Source organism: Hemiscyllium ocellatum, chromosome 4, assembly GCF_020745735.1.
Source record: "Hemiscyllium ocellatum isolate sHemOce1 chromosome 4, sHemOce1.pat.X.cur, whole genome shotgun sequence".
NCBI lineage: Eukaryota > Metazoa > Chordata > Chondrichthyes > Orectolobiformes > Hemiscylliidae > Hemiscyllium > Hemiscyllium ocellatum.
Window position 1 is genome coordinate 23148203 of NC_083404.1, and position 26131 is coordinate 23174333.

Consider the following 26131-nt stretch of genomic DNA (forward strand, 5'->3'; position numbering starts at 1 on the left):
TGGTTACAGTTATCACATGAGCTCCTTTCCTCTGCTTTTCCATCACAGAAATCATACATTCCCCAGAGAACTGAACAGCTATTTACAGAGGAGGCTGAGCACGTTTGGCAGCATCTGTGAAGAGAAAACAGAGTTAATGTTCCGAGTGCTGTGACCCTTCTTCAGAACTGATGGGATCTAGGAAACGGTGGAATTTGTGCTGAAGACAATGAGTGGGGGAGAAGGAGTAACAGAATTTGTGGAGATGGAGGTCAGAGAGTGAAAGCAACACCTAAGGATGCAAAGGGCTGGATAATAATAACAGAGGAGAAAGGAAATCTAATAATGGGGACCATAAGTAGATGAAAATGGATTACGCAGGTCTTTGAACTTCTTCATGTCCTTTCACTAACCCCTTCCCTATCGCAAGGCCACACTCCACATCCCATCATGCATAGCCAACCCATTTTTACCTTCTAAATGTCCCCATTATCAGCATTTTCTTTCTTCTGAACATACTATTACACAGCTCTTTGACTTCTTAACTGATGTTCTCTCTCTGTTTTGGCTCCATCTCCGCCCAACCTCTCACTCCTTCCCCAGTCACCCTTGTCTACAGCACAAATAGCCACCATCAGTTCTGCAGATAGGTCACTGGACTCAAAACATTAACTCTGCTTTATCCCCACAGATGCTGCCAGATGTGCTGAGGTTCTCCAGCAACTTCTGCTTTTGTTGTCAGATTTCCAGGTCCACAGTTCCATGTTTTACTTTAGACACTTTTAGGACACGTACAAACAGAACTACACCCTCACAAACTCTGTGCTCTTTAAATTACACTTCGAACTGTATTGTAAACAGAATTTAAATATTCTGATGAGCTGGTCTTGCATGAGGAAGCCTTGCTGCCAAAATGAAATTTTCAACCCATTATTTTCACCGTACATATAATGATTGTAGCTGGCACGACTGGATCCTTCATAGTTAGAAGTCTCACAACACCAGCTTATAGTCCAACAGGTTTATTTGAATTTGCAAGCTTTCAGAGCACTGCTCCTCTATCACCTGACAGACTGTGTTCTGGTGTAGTGTGACTTCGGACTTTTTCCACCCCAGTCAAACACCGGTACCTCACTTCACTGATCTTTCATGACACTGAAGGTGATGTTTCCCAAAATCTTTATAGACAAAATGAAGCAATAGGAGCTTCAGAAATAACATGATGATCATCAAAGTGTCATAGAATTTCCACAAGGGTCTACTTTGAGATTTTCAAATAGCAATTAAGATTGTCTTTAAAAGATGTGTCACAATAATTGTTCTTTCATCAATTTGAATTCTATTGAGCCATAACAGTTTTCAGTCACAAAAAGATTTTGGAGTGGTGGGGTTGAGTTTGGCATTCATAACTGTCAGGGAAGTAACCAACAGTGCTTATTTTCACAGTGTTTAGGTAAGAGGTTAAAATGGCAGTACTATCTACAACTGCATTTTGTTTTCTGCTCGCCTCATTGGTTTAGCAGAATGATCATTTGACATGTATTCCAAGCCACTTGAATTTTACTCTTATTATTTGATCATACTGATTCCTTAAACTTTGCATTGAGAAGAGCTAATAATTAATTACTCATGTCATTCACCTTTGTCATTTTTAGTTTATCACTGCATTGCATCAGTGTTACATCCCTTTAAGGCTCTGCTGCTTTGAAAATTCAGAAGATGAAGGAATGGTTTGATTTGCTGAAACGCAAACGACTGCTATGGAAAGCACATTGCCACTCAATCATTTGACTAGTGACAGATACCTTGTTATCTCATTGTGAAATTTTCTTCAATACAAATGCCCAGAACCTCCAACTATGATCAACCTTGTATTTGTGATATTTGTGTTCCCAATGTTTCCTCATTGGTCTTCTTTCAGCTTCTTTCAATGAAGATCTAGTCTACTCAGGTTAACAATCATTAATTGTACAAAATTGAGCTATTTGGCATAATCCATACTAATAATGCAAGCACAATGCTCAGTATTCAAACATTAATCACAATGCCCCCCAGATCTTCTTTCCAGAGCACATTAGAAAGGTCTCTGTGCTTTCACTTGTCTCAGAACACCTTTGGAATAAAGTGTGTGTTAACTATAACACTGGCATCTATTTAACAATCTGAAACATTGCCCAGAAAGCAGGACAAATCCAATTCTGCCAATTACTACTCCATCACTCTGTCTCAGTCATCAGGAAAGTGATCGAACGAGTCAGTAACAATGCTGTCAAGCACTTCTTCAGTGTTTCTTACGCATTAACCTGCTCACTGATGCTCAGCTTTGTTTCATTTCGGAATACTCAACTCCTAACCTAACTAAAGCCTCAGTTCAAACACGAACAAAGGAGCTGAAATCCACAATGGACATGAGATTGACTGCTGTGGACATCAAGGCCATAGTTAACTAAGTGTCATATCAAGGAGCTTGGAAAAATCTGGTATCAATGTGAAACATAGAGAAATCTGTGGTTGAATTCTTACCTGGAAAATGGCTGTGTTGTTGCAGGTCAGTTATCTCAGCTTTGGGACATCTCAGCAGGAGTTGCTCAAGATGGATATTTTTGAATCAACCAGCTGAGATATATTATTGCATATCATGTGCCAAAAAGTCAGTTTCCATGCTGTATGACTCTATGACCTCTGGAGCAGGTGGGACTTGAACCTAGACCTCATGATACAGAGGTAGGGACACTACCACCACACCACGAGGGCCTGATTGCTTAGGGTGTATCCAGACTTCATTACTGACCTTTACTTCATCAGGTCAGAGGTAATATTTGACAAATATTGTACAATATTGTGCATCATGCACAACTCCTTAGATATTTGAATCAATTCATGTCTGAACACAACAAAACCGAGACAATATCCAGGCTTGGGCTGACAATTGGCAGATAACATTCACACCATAAGAATGCCTGGCAATTGCCACCTCCAACAAGAGATAATTTACTCATTGTCATTTGACACTCAATTAACATACCATTGCTGAATCTCTCACTATTAACATCCTAAGGGTTATTACTGACTGTGCTGTGCTCTTCCAGCACCACCTCTTCCAGAATCTGGAAACTGAACTGGACTGGCTACGTAAATACTGTGGCTCCAAGAGCAAGCCATAGGCCAGAAATCCTGCAATAAGCAACTCACATCCTGATTATCCAGAGCTTAGCCACCATCTGCTATGTGCAAGTAAGAAATGTGACCAAATACTCCCTACTTGCATGCATGACTGTGTCTCCAATAAAACACAACACATAACACCATTCAGGACTTGACTGGCATCTCCTCCTCAAACATTCACTTCCTCCAACACTGATGGGACCATCCACACAATGCAATGTAGAAATTCACCAGCACTCCTTCAATAATACTTTCCAAACCCCTGACCCCTACCTCCGGAAGGACAAAGGTAGTAAATACATGGAAACACCACCACCACCTTCAGGTTCATCTCCATGCCACTCACAATCTAGACTTAGAAACTATATCATATGTCCTTCATTATTACTGGGTCAAATTCTTGAAACCATTAGCCTCCTAGGTGTAACTACACAAAATGGACTTTGGCCATTCAAGAAGGCTGCTCACCACCATCTTCTTGAGGTCAACAAGGGATGGACAATAAATGCTGGCCAACCAGCAAAGCCCACATCCCATGAATAGACAAAAATTATAGATACTGGTCAAAAAATATTTTGAAGTCAAAATAAGTAAACGTTTCAGCTTAGTGTGATTACATTTCTGAAAAAATATACCTCACCAATTCTGGTTCATATGTAATTTCTGCCTTAATTGCAGACAGCAGCTTTATTTTCATTATCAAAACTCATCAAATAATATGTTCAGAATGAAGCAACACAGAGCAAGTAGGGTGATACCTAGCAACAGAGGTTTTTGGTTCACTTGGGCTATCATGCAATCTGACTGAATTGAAATGAGTTTTGAGCACTTGCAGAGTTTATAATCATATGCAGCCATTTCATAAAGCTATAGCTGAAGACTGGTCTGCTTGTTCTGGACAAAATTAATTTATGCTTTTGTTTGGTACATTAAGCCAACAAACAACTTTCATCGCGTCTTTTATTTTCCTTAAGCAACACACGTTCAAGACGACAAACTCAACCAAATAGATCTTACCATGACAGCTGGGCAAAGCTCTGTTCCATCCAGGTCTTCCATCATCTCCCATAATGCAAGTCAGGGTTGAATAACCTTGCAACACATATCCTGCATTGCAATAATATGTAACAGTTGATCCCAGCTTAAAGTCACTTCCAAGTCTGGTTCCATTCATGACATTTCCAGGATCAAAGCACGATTCCCGGAGTTTTGCTGTATAATGAAAGATGACTTTAACAAACGAGATATATATTTGTAACATTATTACTCGTACTTTTAGTTAACTTCAGTTTCGGTGCTTCCTAATAATAGTCGTCAATGTATCTTACATAATTGACATGAAAACTTGATTTCCTTTTTGAGGAGAGTCAGAGACTACATAATTTTCATTTCTTGGAACTATAAATGCTGATGGAAGTTGATCTGCTTCAAACAAAAAGCAAGTAAGTTTTGCAACTTGAAAATCAAGTATTGCGTATTGTTGTACTATGCAATACAGGAACACTCTGTATATTGCCCTGACTTAGAGTAGCAGAAATTCTTTACCCCAGGGGACAATGGAGGTTGACATTGGAAACATTCAAGTCAAAGATCGATAGATTTCTATATTAATAACATCGTGGATATGAGGATAGCATAATGAAAAGGAGTTGAGGTTGTCACCAGGTATGATCGAGAATAGCAGAACAGGCATGAGAGGCTAAATGCCTTCTCCTGTGCTTATGCTTCTTTGTAATGTACACACGTCTATTTTATTTATTGTCATGCTGGCATGGTGTCAGGTAGATGCTAAAACTATGTCAATGACTGTCACGCCTGTCTGCTGGCTCCATTCTGGTTTTTTGCACTGACTTGCTGGCCGCTCGCATCATTGAGAATGAGGATAGTCACTGGAATCTTCTTTTCCCATTAATTGAATGTCCAGTACCATACATGACTGAATGTGATTGGACTGCAGATATTTGATCTGATCTGTTGGTATGGGATCATTTAGCTCCAACTAATGCATTTTGTCCTATTCTTTAGCATGCATTCCATTCAGTGTTGTCGCATCCCCAGTTTGGCACCACAATGCCTGGTGCTGCTCTTAGCATGCTTTTTGACTCTCTATTGTCTCTCTACTTTGTCAGTGCAGCTCTACTATCTTGACTGATCCCGCCATTTGCTGGTAGTGGTTAAAATGAGGAAGTTGCTTGTGCCATGACATTAAAGATTCTGGTCGGATGCAATTCTGCTACTGATAATAGCCCATAATCTCTCAGTCACCCTTAACTTTGAGCTGGTACATTACATTTATCATGCTAGTGGTATTCCACAATACGATAGAAAATGTCTTCAGTGTAAACAGAGATATCATCTCCATCACTGCTACTAATAGGGCCATGGACAAATGCAATTGTGATGGTTAGATTAGTTAGAATAAGGTCAAGTACATTTTTGCCTTGTTTTGGTTCCTCATTAACTACTGCAGGCCCAGTGCAAATCCAATGCCCTTCAGAAGTTGACTAGATAATTACTGATTAGTAGTGCTATAAATACATTCTTACTAATAGGTATTTTAGTCTCCCACCCAGAATTCTTCCAATACTTTTTTTCACTGAGAATTCTATATGGAGGAGTATTGATCCATGAGCTGAAGAAGGGTAATAGATGGCGTACAGTCTTCTAGCTCATATTTGATCTGATGATAAGAGATTTCAACGAGGTCAGGATAATTGTTGAGACTCCAGGGGCCAGCAGACAGGCGTGACAGTCATTGACATAGTTTTTAGCATCTACCTGACACCATGCCAGCATGACAATAAATAAAATAGACGTGTGTACATTACAAAGAAGCATAAGCACAGGAGAAGGCATTTAGCCTCTCATGCCTGTTCTGCTATTCTCTACGTTGCCATCTCTGTTGGATCTATTGTTTTGATGAGAGAAAATAAACCCAGTCTTGGAACAGGAGTTGGAATATCAATAAGGAGGACTTTGCAGCGTTGCTGAGCAGAGTATATCTTTGTTATGTCCAATTGTTAAGCAGATAGGAAGCAGCCCATCTGGTAACTAAATACAGTTTTTTCTTACTTTGTCCAAACGGTTGATTTTCCAGGCCACTTCAAAGGGCAATATGGCAGCCATTTTCTATTGATCTGGAGAAGTAGTGAGATGAGTCTGGGTAAGAATGGCAGATTTTCTTTCCCGAATGATTTTCTATGATTTTGTTTTTGTTTTCCCCATTTAGCTAGATTAGCATCACTGGCACCACGTAGTACCACAACAAATCAAATCTGGACCTCTTGATCATAGCAGCTTAGTTATTCAATAGAACAGATGGATGATCAGCTGTCAGGTTATCACACACAAAATGAGAAAGCATTTGAATTTACATAGCATCTGCCATAACCTCAGTGTTTCCCCAAATGCATTGAAGTATTTCTGAAATGTAGTCATGAGTGGATGTCCAAAACCTGGCTGCCATTTTGCACTCAGTAAGATACCACAGCCACTCATGTAATAAACAGTCCAACATTTGGTTTGGATGTTTCTTCAGGAATAAATATTAGAGCTGAAAATGTGTTGCTGGTTAAAGCACAGCAGGTCAGGCAGCATCCAAGGAACAGGAAATTTGATGTTTCGGGCCGGAGCCTTTCATCAGGAATGAAGGCCTTTCCTGATGAAGGGCTCCAGCCCAAAACGTCAAATTTCCTGTTCCTTGGATGCTGCCTGACCTGCTGTGCTTTAACCAGCAACACATTTTCAGCTCTGATCTCCAGCATCTGCAGACCTCACTTTTTACAGGAATAAATATTAACCAGGCCATTGGAGAGAATTCCTCTGCCCTTATTTGAAACAGTGTCATGGGATCTTTAACACCTAGTATTTATGGCAGATGGAATCATGGTTCAACATCTCATTGTTGACTGAATTAAACAAAAACAACATTGTGGTGGATAAGTTGTTCTTAGAAATGTCAAAATAATCTTCAAAGAATGGACTTACACATTATGTATGAACTATGAACTACCGGTAGTGATGCATGACTTCCTGAATGTTGCTCAGTCTTAAATTCCCATGTACTTTCTTGGACAACATGGCCCATACTGCCTCCTTGATTTCATACACCAACTTATAAGAAGAGTATAACTCTGAACACGCATGTCTGAGGTGAAAAGTTGAGGCCAACTCTTGATGAGAATATAATCCCCAGAATGCATTTATTGGCTGAAAAACAGGGATGGAGGTGGGCTCATGTATCAGGGGAAATTCTACACCACTACCTGTGATATTAATGAAAGAGAAGTCTTACTGGTACTTTTCTCCTGTATACCAAAGAATACTAAAATCAATTGTATTGCTTCTGCTGCATCTTCATTGAGAACTGTCACACATCAAACCTGGGATCCTGTTGTTCTGTCAGTAACATATATCATTGATATTTCTCAGTTTCATCAATTCATTAATGTATCATCCCCTCATTCTCATTTGTAACTTTGAGAAAAACTTCTTTTAATGTCATTACTGTCTTTGATGGTGGCAAATAATTATTGCTTTAGCTATTGGTTGAACCAAAAGCAAAGTTAGTTTAGCTACATTTCTGGCAGCCCAGCAATAACGTCATCCCTTCACAAAGCATTGCAGTATTTCCAAACTTATTTTTCAGTTTATTTCTTCGCCAATGACACAACCTTAATGGCTTATTTTGGAATATTTCCCAATCCTAGAAAAATGGTTTTTAAGAGATGTGCTGTAGTTCAATTTACATTCTGCTCTATGTTACACGTATAACCAAAGTTAATAATTAAAGAAATTGATCCTCACCTTTATATTCAATGTGGAATCCGGAAAAGCTCACGGAGCCATCACTTCGAAAAGACAAGTGCATGTTGTTTGAACTACTCTCAATTCGCTCAGGAAGCTTATTGTCTAGAAAACTTCCAATCAGAGGACTGTTACTGTCTGGGCCATCATAAATGTAAAGGAAATCATAGTTGGGTTCCATGGTGAAACTGCAAAATAGAAAGTTCAGATGTTTAGAAGCCAACATAACATCTCTATTTCTTTTCAGCTTGCCCAGCACAGTTTTAAACAAGATGCAAGAATCCTCTCAGACATTGTCTCAGGTTAAACCAACTTTTCACATTAAAAAAGATAAAATTCTTACAGGACTCAACATGATAGATGGAGGAAGAATGATTTCCCTGACTGGCGGGTGGGGTTCTAGAACCAAGGGGCACAGCACCAGAATAAGAAATAAGCCATATAGGATCAAGATGTGGAGGAATTTCTTCACTCATAGAATTGTTTACTATAGAGGATTATAGAGCCTCAGCCGTTGAGCACATTCAAGATAGAGACAGACAGATTTAAAGACAAAAAGGCTTATTGAAATAGAGGATCAGACATGATGTAGCTGAATGACAGAGCCAGCACATGGATTAAATTGACTATTCCTACTCTGATCTGCTGTGTTTCTATGCTCCCTTCCTGCTTGACTATAACTGCAGCAACTAATTTTACCTCTTCAAATTGCCTGCTTCCACCTCTGCCTCAGACCATCAAAACAAACCCTTGTCCATGTATTTATACCTGGAGTTAGGACTATTGAAGTCCTCTCCTATCTGATCTCCTGACACAAACTTGACCGAAACATCTAGTTCCTGAACTTTACACCCCGTTAACCTTGGTCATACACAACATGATCCAACAATACCTCAAAATTCTCAAACTTGTACCCAATCCCTAAACATGTCGCCATTCTCTGGGCTGATAGTTTAAATGACCACAGAAACAGGAGAGGAAGTGGACTGTCCCTTAATTTTCCATCGTCAGCCAGCCAAACCATTCTGATTTGTTGCCAGTTTCAGCCGATACGTCATTTTAAAATGTGCTGGTTTGGGGACTGCCAGCTATGTGCCCACAAGTGGCTTTTAGACAATTAAGGTCATGGTGCCAATACCAACAGGAACATGCCAGCTATGCCGGTCCCATGTTGAGACCGACTTCAGTCCACTGAATGGATATGACGTCCCGCCAGCCAACATAGCGAGGGCTAGTACTCAATTGATCACAGAACCTCAGAATTGTCACAGTCCAGAAGGAGCCAATTCAACCTATATCTTATTTGGAACATGAAGCCCATCTAACCTACACTCTTCTATTCTCGTCCATATGTCATCCAACGATCATTTAAATGCCCTTAAAGTTAGTGAGCCTACTACGGTTGAAGGATTAGTGGTGCTGGAAGAGCACAGCTGTTCAGGCAGCATCCAAGGAGCAGTAAAATCAACATATCAGGCAAAAGCCCTTCATCAGGAATCCTTTATTCCTAATGAAGGGCTTTTGCCCGAAACGTCGATTTTACTGCTCCTCGGATGCTGCCTGAACTGCTGTGCTCTTCCAGCACCACTAATCCAGAATCTGGTTTCTAGCATCTGCAGTCATTGTTTTTTACCTACTACGGTAGCAGGCAGGCCATTCCACATCCCTCCTACACTCTGAGTAAAGATACTACCTTACATATCTGTATCTGACGCCTATCTGCACTGGCTTTCTGATCAGTTTGATTTTAAGCCAAACACTTGGCATCACCCATAACTCCTTGTTATGGACCAGACTAAACCCTATTAAAATATGTTAAGAGATAGCCTAGACCCCTACTTTTACTTATTTTGAAAGGCAAGTGTAAAGCGTTGTGTTCTGAATGCAATTTGATTGATCAGACTACCAGGCTTGAAGCAAAGCATGCTATTTTTACACCACAGTTAAAGTACAAACAAAAGAAAAAAGAATTGGAATAACGTAACACTATTGAAAAACTTAACAGAATAATAGATTATTTGAATACTAATCAGCATCTGTTCCAAAAGAGAAACATCCTATAAATACACCCTGTGCAAATGATGGATTGTCTCACATGCAATTCTAACAGCAGGAAAAGAACCCCAGCTTTTAGCTGTAACAGAGGGAGGAATGACAGCTTTCACACCCAGCTTCAAAACCCCAGCAATTGCAGAAAGCTAAGACTAAAAATCCTGGTTCTGAAGGAGCTTGGTCCCACTCTTTAAAGTTTCAACTTTTTAAAAAAAGCCTTATAAGCTGCTTACTTGATTGTCTTGGAACAGACTGCTCATTGCATCTGCCTCACCGTCTCTTCAAAAAACAAAACCAGAACAAAATACTCATCTTAAAGCTATAGCATTGTTACGCCCTGCATGTTTTTTCTATTTAAATAATTATCCATGCCCTGCTAAATTCCTCCTTTGAACCTGTCTCCACCAGACTTTCAGGCTTTGCCTTTCAGACCAATATTACTTACTGTTAAAAAGTTTATTTTTCTCGCCCATCTTGCTTCTTTTACAATAAACTTTAAAACTGCACCTACTAATTCTTAATTTATTTTTTTCTGAATGGGAAGAGTTTCTCCACTGAAGGGTCACTGGACTAGAATTGTTAATTCTGTTCTCTGTCCACAGATGTTGCCAGACCTGCTGAGATTTTCCAGCAATTTCTGTTTCTGAATGATTTGAAACTAAAAGGAAGTGTACAATACTGCCTCACTTACGTCTAAAATGATCTTCATCAGGTGTCATACTTCCAGTTGAAGAATCACTACCACCCTGACCTTGTAATCCCTAAAGTCAATGGTAGTGAAGTCATAGAGATGCATAGCATGGACACAGACTGTTCAGTCCCATTTGTCCAGGCTGATCAGATATCCCCAACTGATCTACAGATGGGAACACTCTACATGTTCCACCTCATTGTCGTCATTTACACACAACAGCACAGTTAAGGACCATCCCAAAGTAAGACATTAGATTACTTACAGTGTGGAAACAGGCCCTTCGGCCCAACAAGTCCACACCGACCCGTAACACACCCATTCCCCTACATTTACCTAACACTACAGGCAATTTAACATGCACATCTTTGGACTGTGGGAGGAAACCGGAGCACCGGAGGAAACCCACGCAGACACGGAGAGAATGTGCAAACTCCACACAGTCAGTCGCCTGAGTTGGGAATTGAACCCAGGTCTCTGGCACTGTGAGGCAGCAGTGCTCACCACTGTGCCACCATGCTGCTTACATCTTACACGAAAAGACACACACCATGTTCTGTAAAAGAGTTGTGTCATGACTCGTGAACCAAGTCTGTTAATTTTCTCCAAATTTTAAAAAGAGAGATATTACTGCACCGTTGTTTATTCCTTTACTATAAATTGGTACTGGGGCTAGGTTTTGGCTCCATGTCACACCTTATCATCAGTTTATCATTGACTAAGCTCATGATGGTTGCTATTATTATTTGCTGCAGAAGCTGTTTGCTGCCACCAAAGAGCCACCTCAAACTGATTGATGTCTTGGAAATGCTGCGATTCACTAATGGAAATGGAAAGCCTTGCACAAGATGTAGCATATCTCAAGGTATTTTGTAATGAATGAAGTAATTGGATAGAACTAGGATTTAAATGAACAGTAGGGATTTAAATGGCTCCACTGACGGTCATCAAACATCCTTTGCCGTTATCAGGCTTTCAGCTACACAGAAAATTGAAAATCCAGGTAATAATGGGAATAGAAACAAATTATTAGTGCTATCCATTGCACACTAGAGCCTTCAAGTTTATGCTACTCTTTCACCAAATTTCCATTGGACAGAAACATATTATTTGAGTACTGCATGTAAAGATGGCTTATAAAATCCTGAGGGGCGTGGATAGGGTGAATAGACGAGGTCTTTTCCCCAGGGTGGGGGAGTTCCAAAACTGGAAGGCATAGGTTTAAGGTGAAATGGGAAAGATTTAAAAGGGACCTAAGGGGCAATGTTTTCACACAGAGGGTGGTACATGTAAGGAATGAGCTGCCAGAGGAAGTGGTGGAGGCTAGTAAAATTACAACATTTAAAAAGCATCTGAATGGACATACGAATAGAGAGGGTTCAGAGGGATATGGGCCAAATGCTGGCAAATAGGACTAGATTAATTTAGGACATCTGGTTTGCATGGATGAGTTGGACTGAAGGGTCTGGTTTCCATGCTGTACAGCTCTCTGGTTCTATTGCAGATTCCAGTGAGCTTCTACCACAGTGAGAATGTTTCCAAACTCTATGCTGTCTGAGATGCAGGGACCATTTAACGCACCTTAAAATATTTTGTGAAATTAGCACACACACAGATAAGATACACAGCTAAAATTGACATACATGCTGTACCAGGTTAAGTTATATTATCAAGCATAGTTGAGCATATTGTCATAAGTTTAACAAAATAACCTATATTGTTGATGGTAGATCAGAACCTTAAGGTATTAAAGATATGTTAACCTGTAACACCATCATGTGCTTTCTTTGTAAACTAAATCTGTTACATGTGAAAAAAAACTGCAGATGTAAACCCAGTTTGGCCAAGTGCTTTGTGGAACCCATGGAATATTACACCTGTAGAGTGTCACAGAAACTCCAAACAGCGAGTAAAAATGAAACAAGAAGGAGAATAAGGGGGAAGACTAATCCTCCTTCCTCCTTCCCACCTCACTGCATAAAGCTACCATTTGAAGAAATTTTATACTTTATCATTCCATAAAGAAAAGGGTTACAAGATGGTCTGGGTATGTTAATACCTTGATGTTACAACGTGTGGACTAGTTTTGGGAACAGCTGCTGAAACATGTTTGCCCTGTAGGCAAAATGAAAATAAAAGGACTCTCTCTCACTTGGAGCACTACCACTAAAAACCTTAAAATCAACCGATTCAACCAACAAAAATGCTATCCTTAATATCTGCTACACCAACTGCAATGTTCAACTGTCCTCACTTCATAAACAATTCAGATATCTTCCCTTTTACTTTTATCTTTTGAATTCAACTCTCAATTCTCATGTGTTTAATAATTTATAAATTCATTCTTCTTATTAATTCAAGAAAACCTGGCTATAGTCTCCTTTTCAAACATAAATACATTTAGTTCGGGGAGAAAGATGTCCACGATGGAAGGCATCCTTTCCAAGTTGACCTTGTCACAAGCAAAGGAGGCAGAGGCAGGAAAAAAAAGAAGGGAAACCAGTTCATCCCTCCTCATCCAGGAGCTTAACATCTTGTGGGATTCCATCTGGAACAATGATGAGTTGACAAACTTTGCCAAGGTTCTGGTCATAACACACATGATGTGCAGACATAAAGCATTTATCACAACACCTAATCACATGATGTTTTCCCACAGTTTGGAAATGTTCTTACGTTTGTTTATGAAATTAGACGACATGCTAAATCTTTTCTTCTAACTGCCCCATCAAAATAACAAAATTGCACTCCGTTTCTTTCTATTGGGAACTTATTAAGTATATCAAAGTATGTTTAAGCATTACACATTTCAAATGTCTCTTGGCACTGTTTCTTCTCTCTTTTTGTTTTGTAAACTATGCAAAAGCTTTTTTTTAAAAATAATATCATAACTGTTGAGAAAGAATAGAAAATGTAATTCATTCTTAGGACATGGCTAAGGATAATATTGAGGTGGTTGTCTATCCATTCCTCAAACAGCACTGGTTCTATGCACTTCAAAGGGGGGCTGAGCAGAATGGACTGGAAAGTCCAATAACCTTTAGTTGAAGAGTACGTATCCTTTGGCTTAGGCCTTAGGTATGAATCATAATGTTTATGGGAGATTTGAGGGTCGGTCCTTTCACCCAGAGGATACAATGGATCTGTAACTCACCGCCAGAAACCATCACAAAATTTAAAAGTGTACTTGGATATGAACTTGTTCCTGAGCGACTTGTCTCAGCCTGTTAACTGATTGGCAAGGGTCAGAATGTTCTGGATCTGGAGTCACTAAGCCTAGAGGTGGAAAGTGAACATAATCAGTTGGAAGGGTGGCCACATTCCTGCTTTTGCATGAATTAAGTTCTGGAGCAGAAGGCCCAAGATCCACATTGTAAGTCCCCAACAACTGAAGCCCTGATGGTTAATTATAGACTGTCTTCAGGGCCTCACCCCATTTGGGATGCAATTATTTTAGCAATAATCAGGACAAGAAAGACAAGCTAACCCAACTCATTAGCAGGTTTATGAAGACTTGATTGTCAGCTTGCACTAATCTGTGAACAATTGAGGGGATAGATCAAAGGTAGGTGGGTGAATGATGAGAACCAAACCCCTCCCCTTGCTTCCAACAACCCCCTCAATCTCTTACCAACCCCCTCAATCTCTTACCAATCCCCATCAGGTGAGATCACCTTCCACACAACCTAGCTTTCCATGAGTTTCCATGAGAGGAGCTTAGGCTTCTCCAAATTACAGCGAGGAATGTTTGACAACCGCTCTAAAGCAATCCTTGTGTATAAAGCAGCTGACAACATTTGTTCATCTGACCAAATATTTACTTGTGCAGTTCCATGTCATATTTTGTTTCTTAAATTCAATAAATTCTGATTGAATTTAAGAAATGACTTTAAGAAATTGAATTTAAGTTATGGAGTGAGACCTGGGCTGCATGTCAACAATGCAAAAAAAAAGAAAAACCACAAGCAATGCTGACTTATTTTGATTCAATAAGATGACTGTCAAACCATCAGCAAAGGCCTTTTTGAAGACAGCTCTACATGCATTCAGGCTGCACTCCTTCAAAAGCCATTGTGATGGACTGGGCACTGCGCCCAGCTTGGTGAAAATCTTCCCCCTAGCCAGGTCTAATTTTCTTACCTCTCAAACGGCCAGCATTCCAGGGAAGAACAAAGAAAACCTGACAGAGACACTCTGAAGCTTTTCTTGAAGTGTGGAAGAATTGACACTTATGACTGTGAAGAGTTGCTACCAATCATTAAAAATGACAATAACCTGTCCATCAAGCTGCATTACACTGTGAGTATAAATGCCTTACCATAAGGCAGCGATGCAACAGGGGAGGAAGAAAAAGAAGAAGAAAGTCCTACATTCCTTATGTGTTACCCTGCCTGATTTGTGTAAAGATTTACAGGCCCAGAATTGGCCTATTCAGTCGTATGAAGCCTCAAAGCAAAAAAGCAAAATTCGGAGTGGATGTTACCCTCAAATCAAAGGTTAGCTATGACAAAAATGACCAATTCAATCGGTAACATTTACTGTGCAGAAGAATGTTGGAAATCTCATCTTGCACTCACATCAGACATTTTTGTGAAAATTGGCCGGTGGGAAATTTGCACCATGCTCCCCAGAAAAGAGACTGACCAATAGTCACAAGGAAAATGTGCACTTGGGGAATCTGGGATTGCTGAATGAAGGAGGAAAACTCCCATTAGACATGCTTTTGTTTCATGCGTTAGTTGCATTACTTCAATGAAACTAATTGAAAAATATTAAAATTCTATTCTCCTAAATTAATGGAGCATGACATAGACTGTATGTTGGTTACTTCATTGGAAATGAAATTGATGTTTGCCATTTTACTAATGTAATTTAATAGATTGAGTGTATAAACAATTAAGTGAATAACAACCACTTGTAGCTAAACAGCATCTTAAACATAAAAAACATGTCCCAAGTCATTTCTTAAATTCAATAAGTAATTTATTGAATTTAAGAAATAAAATATGACATGGAACTGCACAAGTAAATATTTGGTCAGATGAGCAAAGACTTTGTCAAAGTCAAAAATATAAGAAGTATACAAAAGAGGAAAGCAGAAGAGAAGCAGAGAGATACAATGAGGAAATTTCAGAGATTGAAGAGAGGGTCATCAGTCGCAAAGGAATTAAAATTACAGATGCTCAAAAGACTTGGAGGAGAGCACAGGACCACAAGACAGAACCCCAGGGCTCAAGTCGTTTGCAGGGTGATGGGTTGGAAACACATTGAAATTAATCCAATCCACATGGATAAGGGTTTCAGTAGCTGACGCAGAGGTGGAGAGGCATGACACAATAGGAGTAGGAATAGGCGGTTTTAATGGTAATTAAATATTATAAATTTTCACTTCAGACAGGACAGGAAGAGGAGTAGAGCTCATAGTGAGGGACCTGTACTTCTGATGGAAGCCAAAGTCAATGGCTTAATTTTCCTCCTACTTATTGGCAGAAAATTTCTGTTCAAACAACACTAGGCATTGGTTACAAAAACAGAAATTGCTGGAAAAATTCAGCAAAGTCTGGCAGCATCTAAGGAGAGAAATCAGAGTTAACATTTTGGGTCAAGTAATCCTTCCTCAGAAGCATTCTGAGGGAAGGGTCACTCGACCAGAAACATTAACTCTAATTTCTCTTCATAGATACTGCCAAACTTGTTCAGCTTTTCCAGGAATTCCTGGTTTTGTTTACAGCATCCGCAGTTCCTTCAGTTTTTGCACAGTACTTGTGAAGCAGTCTGAAACAGTAGATGCATTCCAGAGATCGAGAAGTGGGAGCGAGGTAAAGGTATGTGTGTAAGATGGCATGTTTTCAAATGCGAGGTAAAGGTATGTGTGTAAGATGGCATGTTTTCAAATGTTTTTGTAACAATACAAATCATAGTACACAAGAAAATATTGCTGATTGGTTAGTCAGTCAATTCTTATAGGCTTTGATGTTGTCATGGAGAAAGCAATGGGGCAAAGTGGGCCTTCCAAATCGCTGGGTATTTCTTGTTTGGTCTTGATAAGATCATCGTAAAAAGCTTCGTCTACACATCTCTCTTTTCAGTAATCCTCACAGTGATTGTTTATATTTCATTCGGTGAGAAGAACTATAAAAAACATGAGGGATACAGGTTTGACTAGTCTCAAATAGCATTGCTCTTTTGTGTCACAGAAACATAGAAAATAGGAGCAGAGGTAGATTATTCAGCATTGGACCATGTATGGTCACAGCTGATCATCCAGCTGAGTTCCCTTTTCCCACCTTCTCCCTATACCCTGTTCCCACCTTCTCCCTCTGGCCTTTTATCCATTTAGTCTCAAGAAAAGTATCTAACTTCTTCTTGAAAAAAACAAATCAATGTTTTGGCCTCAACCACTTTCGATGGACGGAATTCGACAGTTAACACCACCGTCTGGGTAATGACGCTTTTCCCCAAATGGTCTGTCCTGTATCCTTCAACTGTTTACTCTTTTCCTCTTCCTAGGGTTCCTATTGCTGAACAATTAGAAACTCTTTGGTGTCTGAATGCTGGGACTGAGAAGGTTTAGCATGTGGGAAGGAAGGTGGGTGGGAAATAAGAGGCCCTGCCACACCATTAACATCATGCCAGATCGCAGGATAAGCACATACTGACATTCAGCAGGGGCATAAGGCATCATTCTCAATATTCCCATTAACACTGGATACTACAACACAGTGCTGGCCCAACTTGGGAACCATTCTTTCATGAAGGCACTTGACCCCTGACAGTTCTGCTCTGCACCATTCTATTGTGCCCCTGGCTTGAAACAGCAAGGGAAGTGTGTTGATGATCGCATAACAATAAAGGGGATGTAACAACTAATTGGCTGGACTTATGTACAGGAATTGAGATGGCTGTGTGGTTGGCAGCAGTAAAGTGTGAGAACGAAACGGAGTATCTGGATATCGGGCTCTGTACCAAGCACTGCTGCCAGATTGACGGAGATGCAGTTTATCGGGCAGAGGTACAAAGGAAAATTGAAACAAGAGTAGGCCATTCAGCCCCTCGAGCCTGTTCCACAGTTCAATGATATCACAGTGGATCTATGATCTAATTCCTCATACCTGCTTTGGGCCCAAATCCCTTAACAACTTCACTTAACAAAAATTAACCTTTCTCAGATTTAAAGTTAACAACTGCTCCAGAATCCACTGCCATTTTTGGAAGAATATTTAGCATGCTTGAGCACAAACATAGATTGCACAGTGAAGAGTCACTGCACCTTAAATATTAAATCTGACTTCTCTACACAAATGCTGTTAGACCTGCTGAGCTTCTCCAGCAATTTCAGTTTTGTTTTTCTGATTTACAGCATCTGCAGTTTTTTTGGATTTTGCATCCATCCTAGCTTTTGGTGCCCAAATCTGCTCACAATACTCCAAGTGGAGTCTAACCAGGGTTTGGTATAACTTCAGCATAACTTCCGTGGCCCTTGTATTTCAGTCCTCTTGATATGAAAGCCAGATTTATTTTTAATTTAACTTTTTTTTCTAGTCAACCTGTTCAGCAATGTCATTACACACTTCTGGAGCAGGTGGGACTTGAATCCAAGCTTAGGGTGTATGTCTAATCCAGGCTCCTTGGTCCAGGAATAGGGACAATACTTCTGCACCACAAGAGGGCGCATGCCCCAGAATTTTATTTGCTTTCTTGATTATGTTCTACATTTGTTTATGGCACTTTAAAGATCTATTCACCTGCACGCTCAAGAGTAGATTGAGAGGTAGAGAGTGAGACAGATAGCAAGTGTCCTGTTAAGATAAATTCACTGACTTTGACAATCCTTGTGAGGAAAATAGATTCTTGTGATGCTGATGCCAGGTCCTCAGGTCTAGGCTACAGGACACGACCTTTCTGGCTACTGCTCCAACTTACGACTGAGACTAGTCCTTGTAGACCCATCATCGTCCCTCTTTCCGCCTGCACCAACAATGCCTCCAATGGTACGTTCACTGCCATGAATCCCTTTGTCTGCACTGGTGTTCCTTCTCCTAAAAAGGAATTATAAAAATCTTCTTGTGCAGGTCCCTTCAGGATAAAATTTGCCTGAACCGCTGGATGGGCAAAAATATGCGACAGCGCAGAGCTTACCTGAAGGTAAGTTCAAATGGTTCTCCTCTTGACCCTGTGACAAAGTATATCTCCCCTCACCTGCCATGATCTCTCATAAAGCCATACCAAGGTATTGCATTTCCATTCCCATTCATCCACTATACATAGTGTAGATACAATGAACTGTATAGTGACAGGTCGATGTGTAATTAAAAGAAAAAATATAATTTGCTAACAATTGTCCACTATGACAAAAAGCTCCGACTTACTACAGCTAATAAAACTACCAATCATCCAAACCCTTACAGATTCAACAGTTAAAATTGCAAACCACCTGAAACAACAGTAACATTTTTTGGAGTTAACTTTCTGTCAGGACCCTCCCTTGATTGCTCCTGTAACCCAGTCAGAACATCCATATATCAGAAAAAAAAGTCATAAGGAGCCATTTATTCTCCTAGTTTTCGGGGATATTCTGCTGAAAATATAAAGAATAAGATGAAATGTTCCTGCTGATTTCCAGGCAGGCAACTCTTTGGTACTTCCCAAATATTTGACCGAATGAAATCTTTTTGTCATCTATTCATAACTGCTTTAGTCTTAATTTTGCACTTTTCCTGCATTTTGATGGGAACACCAATACAAAACCAACCTAACAAGGAAAGATCAATAGTTGATTTAACTGATTTGCACCACTTAGAGGACAGAGCCTTCCCTGCTCCCGGGGCGTCCTCAAAGAACTGCGGCAACTTGTAAACAATTACAATTTCATGATATTCAATGAATGCAACAATTTGCTAGACTGATCACACTAAGTGCATACCTTACCAAATCCATGGAATTGTGATCCATTTCAATATGGTCATGACAAACTTCAGTTTCAATGAAGTTTTGGATGATCTCAGATTCTAACAGTTGATGAACAGAAATCTAACCTTCAACTGTAGCTGCTAACCCAAGTTCATTTCTTCAGCTATCAGTCATGATGTAATTATGTGGCTGATAATTATGTTTGAAACAAACTTGCATAACAGATTGGCAGTTAGTAGAAAACTATTTCACTAATTGACAACATTTGGACTCAGTGGGTCATCAAATGCAACTGAATAATTCCCGAAATTTCAGAAAACATTACTTAGCATAAATAATAAAATCCAGTGAATAAACCATGCAATACAGACTCATGACAAATTGTATTTTTGCAACCACTAACTGAGTTAATTCCAGCTGACTAAATTGTGCAATCATTTGTGCTGCTGCTGCTGCTCTGAAGGTAACACTCATGCTGTTCCATCTAAAGATTTGTTGGCTTCAAACCCCACATCCAAAGTTAAAAATCACACAACACCAGGTTATAGTCCAACAGGTTTAATTGGAAGCACACTAGCTTTTGGAGCGACGCTCCTTCATCAGGTGATTGTGGAGGACTCGATCGTAACACAGAATTTATAGCAAAAATTTGCAGTGTGATGTAATTGAAATTATACATTGAAAAATTGATTGTCTGTTAAGCCTTTCATCTCTTATAATACAGTGATAGTTTCATTTCTTTCATGTGTAAATCACAAAACCCTTCTTTTTAAAGTTGCATTCTCCGGTTAGCTGCGAACAATGGTGATAGCTAGACAATATGTTGAAGGTGTTAGCACCCTGTGTTCTCTGTCTATGACCTGATGTTTAGATTGACTCTAATCTAATAAATGAGATAACAGTGTTTTACATAAATTCCTGCAGTTTTTGAGCTCAGAGTTCTACATGAATATATGCAGTTTTTGATCAAAGTGCAATGTAACTCTGCAAGTACAAATTCACCCCACAAAATATATGCGTGTATGTGGGTCTTTGTCTGTGTGTGTCTGTCTGTCTGGGGTGGAGAACACTTCAGTTGTCCAGGACATTCAGCCTCGGACCTTCGGGTGACCATCCTCCAAGGTGGACTTCGGGACAGGCAGCAGAGGAAAGTGGCCAAGCAGAGGCTGATAGCTAAGTTCGGTACCCATAGGGAGGGCCTCATCCGGGACCTTGGGTTCATGTCACATTACAGGTGATCACCATTGCACTACACACACACACACACACACACACACACACACACACACACACACACACACACACACACAGATATTCCTACATACACACACTCTCACATACACACAGACACAGGTACACACAAATGCGCACACACCCACACACACCCTATAGATACACATAGTCCCACGCTCACACAAGCACCCCCTCGCAGACTTAAGACACTCTATACCCACTACACACACACATTTTCTCTCGCTCACAACCCCACCCCAAACAGACAGACACACACAAAGACCCATATGCACATATATATTTTGTGGGGTGAATTTGTACTTGCAGAGTTACATTGCACTTTGATCAAAAACTGCATACATTCATGTAGAACTCTGAGCTCAAAAACTGCAGGAATTTATATAAAACACTGTTATCTCACTTATTAGATTAGAATCAATCTAAACATCAGACAGAGAACACAGGGGGCTAACACCTTCAACATATTGTCTAGCTTAACAGCTAACCCAAGAATGCAACTTTAAAATGAAGGGTTTTGTGATTTACACATGAAAGAAATGAAACTATCACTGTATTCTAACAGACGAAAGGCTTAACAGACAATCAATTTTTCGATGTATAATTTCAGTTACATCACACTGCAAATTTTTGCTATAAATTCTGTGTTACGATCGAGCCCTCCACAATCACCTGATGAAGGAGTGTCGCTCCGAAAACTAGTGTGCTTCCAATTAAACCTAGATTAGATTAGACTTACAGTGTGGAAACAGGCCCTTCGGCCCAACAAGTCCACACCGACCCGCCGAAGCGCAACCCACCCATACCCCTACATTTACCTCTTACCTAACACTACGGGCAATTTTTTTTAGCTTGGCCAATTCACCTGACCCGCACATCTTTGGACTGTGGGAGGAAACCGGAGCACCCGGAGGAAACCCACGCAGACACGGGGAGAATGTGCAAACTCCACACAGTCAGTCGCCTGAGTCGGGAATTGAACCCGGGTCTACAGGCGCTGTGAGGCAGCAGTGCTAACCACTGTGCCACCGTGCCGCCCAATGTGCCACCGTGCCGCCCAGTGCCACCGTGCCGCCCATAAATGAAGGGTTTTGTGATTTACACATGAAAGAAATGAAACTATCACTGTATTCTAACAGACGAAAGGCTTAACAGACAATCAATTTTTCGATGTATAATTTCAGTTACATCACACTGCAAATTTTTGCTATAAATTCTGTGTTACGATCGACCTGTTGGGCTATAACCTGGTGCTATGTGATTTTTAACTTTGTACACCCCAGTCCAACACCGGCACCTCCAAATCATCACATCCAAAGTTGCGTGCATGATCCAGAAGTGCCACTCCTTAGTTGCAATGTTGCAACTGTTAACAAAACTATCATATCTGCTGTAGAAGGATATAAAGGTCTAAAAGGGTTAATGCTGAGTGATGCATTAAACACTAGCCAATATGATTATGTCCCATGAATACATGTGGATGAACAGCTTTGGATCTCCAAGGATTAAGATCTAACATCGAAGTCTCCTGCACTCTCAGTAACAATCTCAATCATATCAGGCTAACTTGTACATAGTTACAATGAATTGTATATTGGTTAAGACAGTTGCTCCTTCTCATTGGACTACCAGGTCAGTTTTTACTGCAGTCTGATTTTTTGCGTTGACTTTGTAAATCCCAATTGGCAAAGCGAATGATAGCAGCAAATCCAACAGATAGATCTTACACAATGAGGTGCTATGGTGAAGATTCATCTGACAATAAGATTGTAGGATGGGGTGTCACGGTATCTCAGTAATTGTCACTGCTGCCTCACAGCACCAGAGACCCAGGTTTGATTCCAGCCTGTGTGGGGTTTGCACATTCTCCTCGTGTCTTTCATGTGCGGGATTCTTCCGGGTGCTCTGATTTCCTCTCACAGTCCGAAGATGTGTAGGTCAGGTGAATTGGCGATGCTAAATTGCCCATAGTATTAGGTGCATTAGTCAGAAGGAAATGGGTCCAGGTGGGTCTCTCTTCAGAGGGTTGGTGTGGAGTTGTTGGGCCGAAGGACCTGTTTCCACACAATAGGGAATCTAATGTAATGTAATCAAGATACTTACAGCATTACATTGAAGAGCAAAGTGTTATGTCCTGAAAGGTCACAGGAGGCAGTAGTGAAGTAATAACATCACTGAACCAGAAATGCAAAACCTGAGGCTAATGTTCCCCAAGAATAAGTTCATTTCATAGCATGGCCAATAAAGAAATTTGAATTCAGTAAAAACTGGAATTAAAAGCTATTGCAGTGACAACCACAAAGCCATCAATTTACTGAGTTCAGTTTATTGATCTCAAGTGGGGATGGAAATCTGCCATTCTTACTCAGTCTAACCTACATGCTATGCGAGATTCACATCAATTTGGTTGACTCTTAACTGCCCTCTGTGATGGCCAGGCAAGCTATTTGTTGCACCAGACCTGTACGGAGTCTAATAGATCTGTGAGTAGCCCTGCACTCAATGGACAGCTACAGTTTAAGAAGGATGTCAACACCACCTTCTCTCAGGCAACTGAGATTGGATAATAAAAGTTGACTGAGTCAGGAACGTTCACATTCCACGCGCAAATTAAAAACCAACACAGGATTAAACAAAAACTGAAACAGCAGATCAAAAATAAAATTCAGATTTTATTCTTTTTTTGAAGCAACAAGTTGGCAACATCTTCAATTGACAAATAGAATATAAAAGGGAGGGATGATTCAGACAGTGGTGTTTCCTGTCCCATCAGGCAAAGAACAGATCCTTATCAATCACAGTGGCATAGAGTCATGTAAAACTCTCAGGCCCCTCAATTAGTTGAAGACAGGACTTCTGTCCACCATTGCTGCAGCACGACTGGTGGTAGCAGTAGCCAGGACACAAACTACTAATAGTCCTCAAGATTCAAAGCCTGGGACTAGCTAAGAGTGGGGGCACTCTTTGTGGGGAGCAGACACAAGACCCACAGGGATAAGCACTTGATTGACAGGCTTGGTATTTTCTGCAAAAAAAGATGGAAAAGCCATGCAATACCAACATTTGCCGGAATTGTCCAATGTGGAGAAGGGACCCTGACTCTGTACTCGTCCTGCGAGTCTCAACATTGAGTCCAGTGGAATGAGGAGATAGTGGAGGGAGGGAAAGAGAGGTCACCTTTAGCAGCTAGCTATTATCCTTTAAAGGCTTCAACTGGGGAGAGAGAAAGAGAGAGAGAATGGACTATCTTGGGCTTCACCAGCCTTAGATAAATTTGTAGGAGGGTGGGAGGCAGTGGGAAGGTGTCTCAGGAAGTCTGACAGATTGCTCTGCCCTTATAAACCCACCAATGTGGGACTGGACAATTCTGGCCATCTTGGTGAAGGGAGTGCTAATACATTGCCACATTCAGAATTATTTTCTATTTATTTAATAAGGGGAAAAATCCTGAACTACAAATACTGTACTTCCTTAGTTCACAGTTGTGTGCCGTTGAAGAAAAAGGTTTATAACAAAATATACTTAGTTTCATTACTCATTTTTACCCTTTTATGCACACAGTAAGAATGTGACCTTTTTAGCTATCCAACTGGGGTAATGTTGCACAGCTACTGAGGCACCTACACTGGTGCATAGATTGCCTTTATGTCAGTGATTACTTCAACACCATTTATAATGATTTTCTCAGTAGACAAAGCTAAAGGAACAGTCTTTCATTGAGCTGTCTACCGTCGATAATGAGAGCACAAAAATGAATTTAATTCAGTTTTCTGTACAGGACTTCGCACCTGTTCCCAATTAATGTCAAATTGGAAGCAAATGTCACTAGGCCCTGATTTTAATGTGTCAGATAGGCAAGGCCAAAGGTAGGCTGCAAACTGACCTAATCATGAAATATGAAACATGGAATTTTTTTTACAAACTGGGCCTCCTTGGCATACGTTCGTTCTTCTATCCAAAGCTAGCAGGCATCGTAACAGCTGGTTTCACACAGAAGGTGAAAACACAACAGTGCCTGACAGGAGATTGCTACCACAGGCCAGTGGTATAGTCCTCAGCATGTAGGGTTTTCTTTGGGTTGTCAGTATGGAGGTTTTAGGCTGGACCTCATCGCCTGGGGTTTAGGAGACAGGCCAGTAATGTCCTAGGCAATGTAGCTTCAAGCCTTTTCAGTTGGCATGCCCCTCTGACTTCTTTATGTACCACAAGGAAGACCTTGCTGGCCTGCTTTTCAGCATGACACTGCTTCTCATTGGATGAACTGATGGAAAAGTCGCAATGGCTGCAGACCCTAAAGGGCAACTTAAAAACAGAATCTGTCAAATTAGTGCGATATGTGAACTCACCGGCGATTTTAACACCTCGTTCGGGTGGGGATGGTTATTGTCTCTTCAGATTTTAACACATGCATCCCATTGTGCTGAGTATCAAGTTATGAAATATTCTCGTGAATATAACTTCCATGTGCCAGACACTCTTCAATACCTCAACCAAGAAGCCATTGATTATGCATTAACATGGAAAGCATTGGCAGTCTATTGACTTGCAGATATAAAATAAAAACAACTCTCATGTTCAATTTCCCCACACCAGCAAGGCTCATTACATTTCAGTGTTGAGCAAAAGTAGTTATTCATTTTCTCTTCCGCAATGCAGGGCTGCTGATTACAGTTAAATTACTTCTGGTGCATGGTAGATCACTGACCCTCATGATGACTTTCCTCGGGGTCTGTGTGATTCAACTACTTATGGCTTTCATCTCTGAATCTTAGTAAAGCTCAAAGCATGCCACTAACATTGAGTAAACAAAGTAATCAATTTTGAAGAAAGAAAAGTACTTACCTAATGAATGTCAAAGATATGATGTAGTCATTATTAACTGTGATAGTCCAATCACACTCTTTGCCATGTGGATAAGGATGTGGGTAATTCGGTGAAAGAATAAACCCTGAAGAACTTGTCAGATTGCCTCCACACGGTGCTGAAAAATAAGATGAACAAGCAATTGTGCTCAATTTATGAAAATTTCATTCAAGTTCACAACCCTCTTCAAATTCCACAAACATGAACACATATTCAAACTGTCTTACAATAAGTGTGGTCTTGTTTGAATTTTACTGTAAAATAACTAAAACCTTACAATTGTTTTGTTCTTCTACCAGTCTACTTTTTGAGGTACCTATTTTTTGTGTCACAAACTTTTAGGGCAAGGATCAGAGTTTTTGCAAAGTTCCCCTAATAAAATAATTATCGAGTTCCAATTTATTTACAGATAAA

The 26131-nt window shown here is 40.3% G+C and overlaps 1 protein-coding gene across 1 annotated transcript in view; it reads right to left on the reverse strand.

Moving 5' to 3' along the window:
- csmd3b (CUB and Sushi multiple domains 3b) overlaps positions 1-26131 on the reverse strand; it is a 1941594-nt gene that overhangs the window by 268977 nt on the left and 1646486 nt on the right. The window contains exons 28-30 of the mRNA XM_060823982.1: positions 25697-25835; positions 7951-8138; positions 4162-4356 (exon numbers count right to left, since the gene is read on the reverse strand). Coding sequence (XP_060679965.1) covers positions 4162-4356; positions 7951-8138; positions 25697-25835 — 522 coding nt within the window. The remainder of the gene's footprint in view (positions 1-4161; positions 4357-7950; positions 8139-25696; positions 25836-26131) is intronic.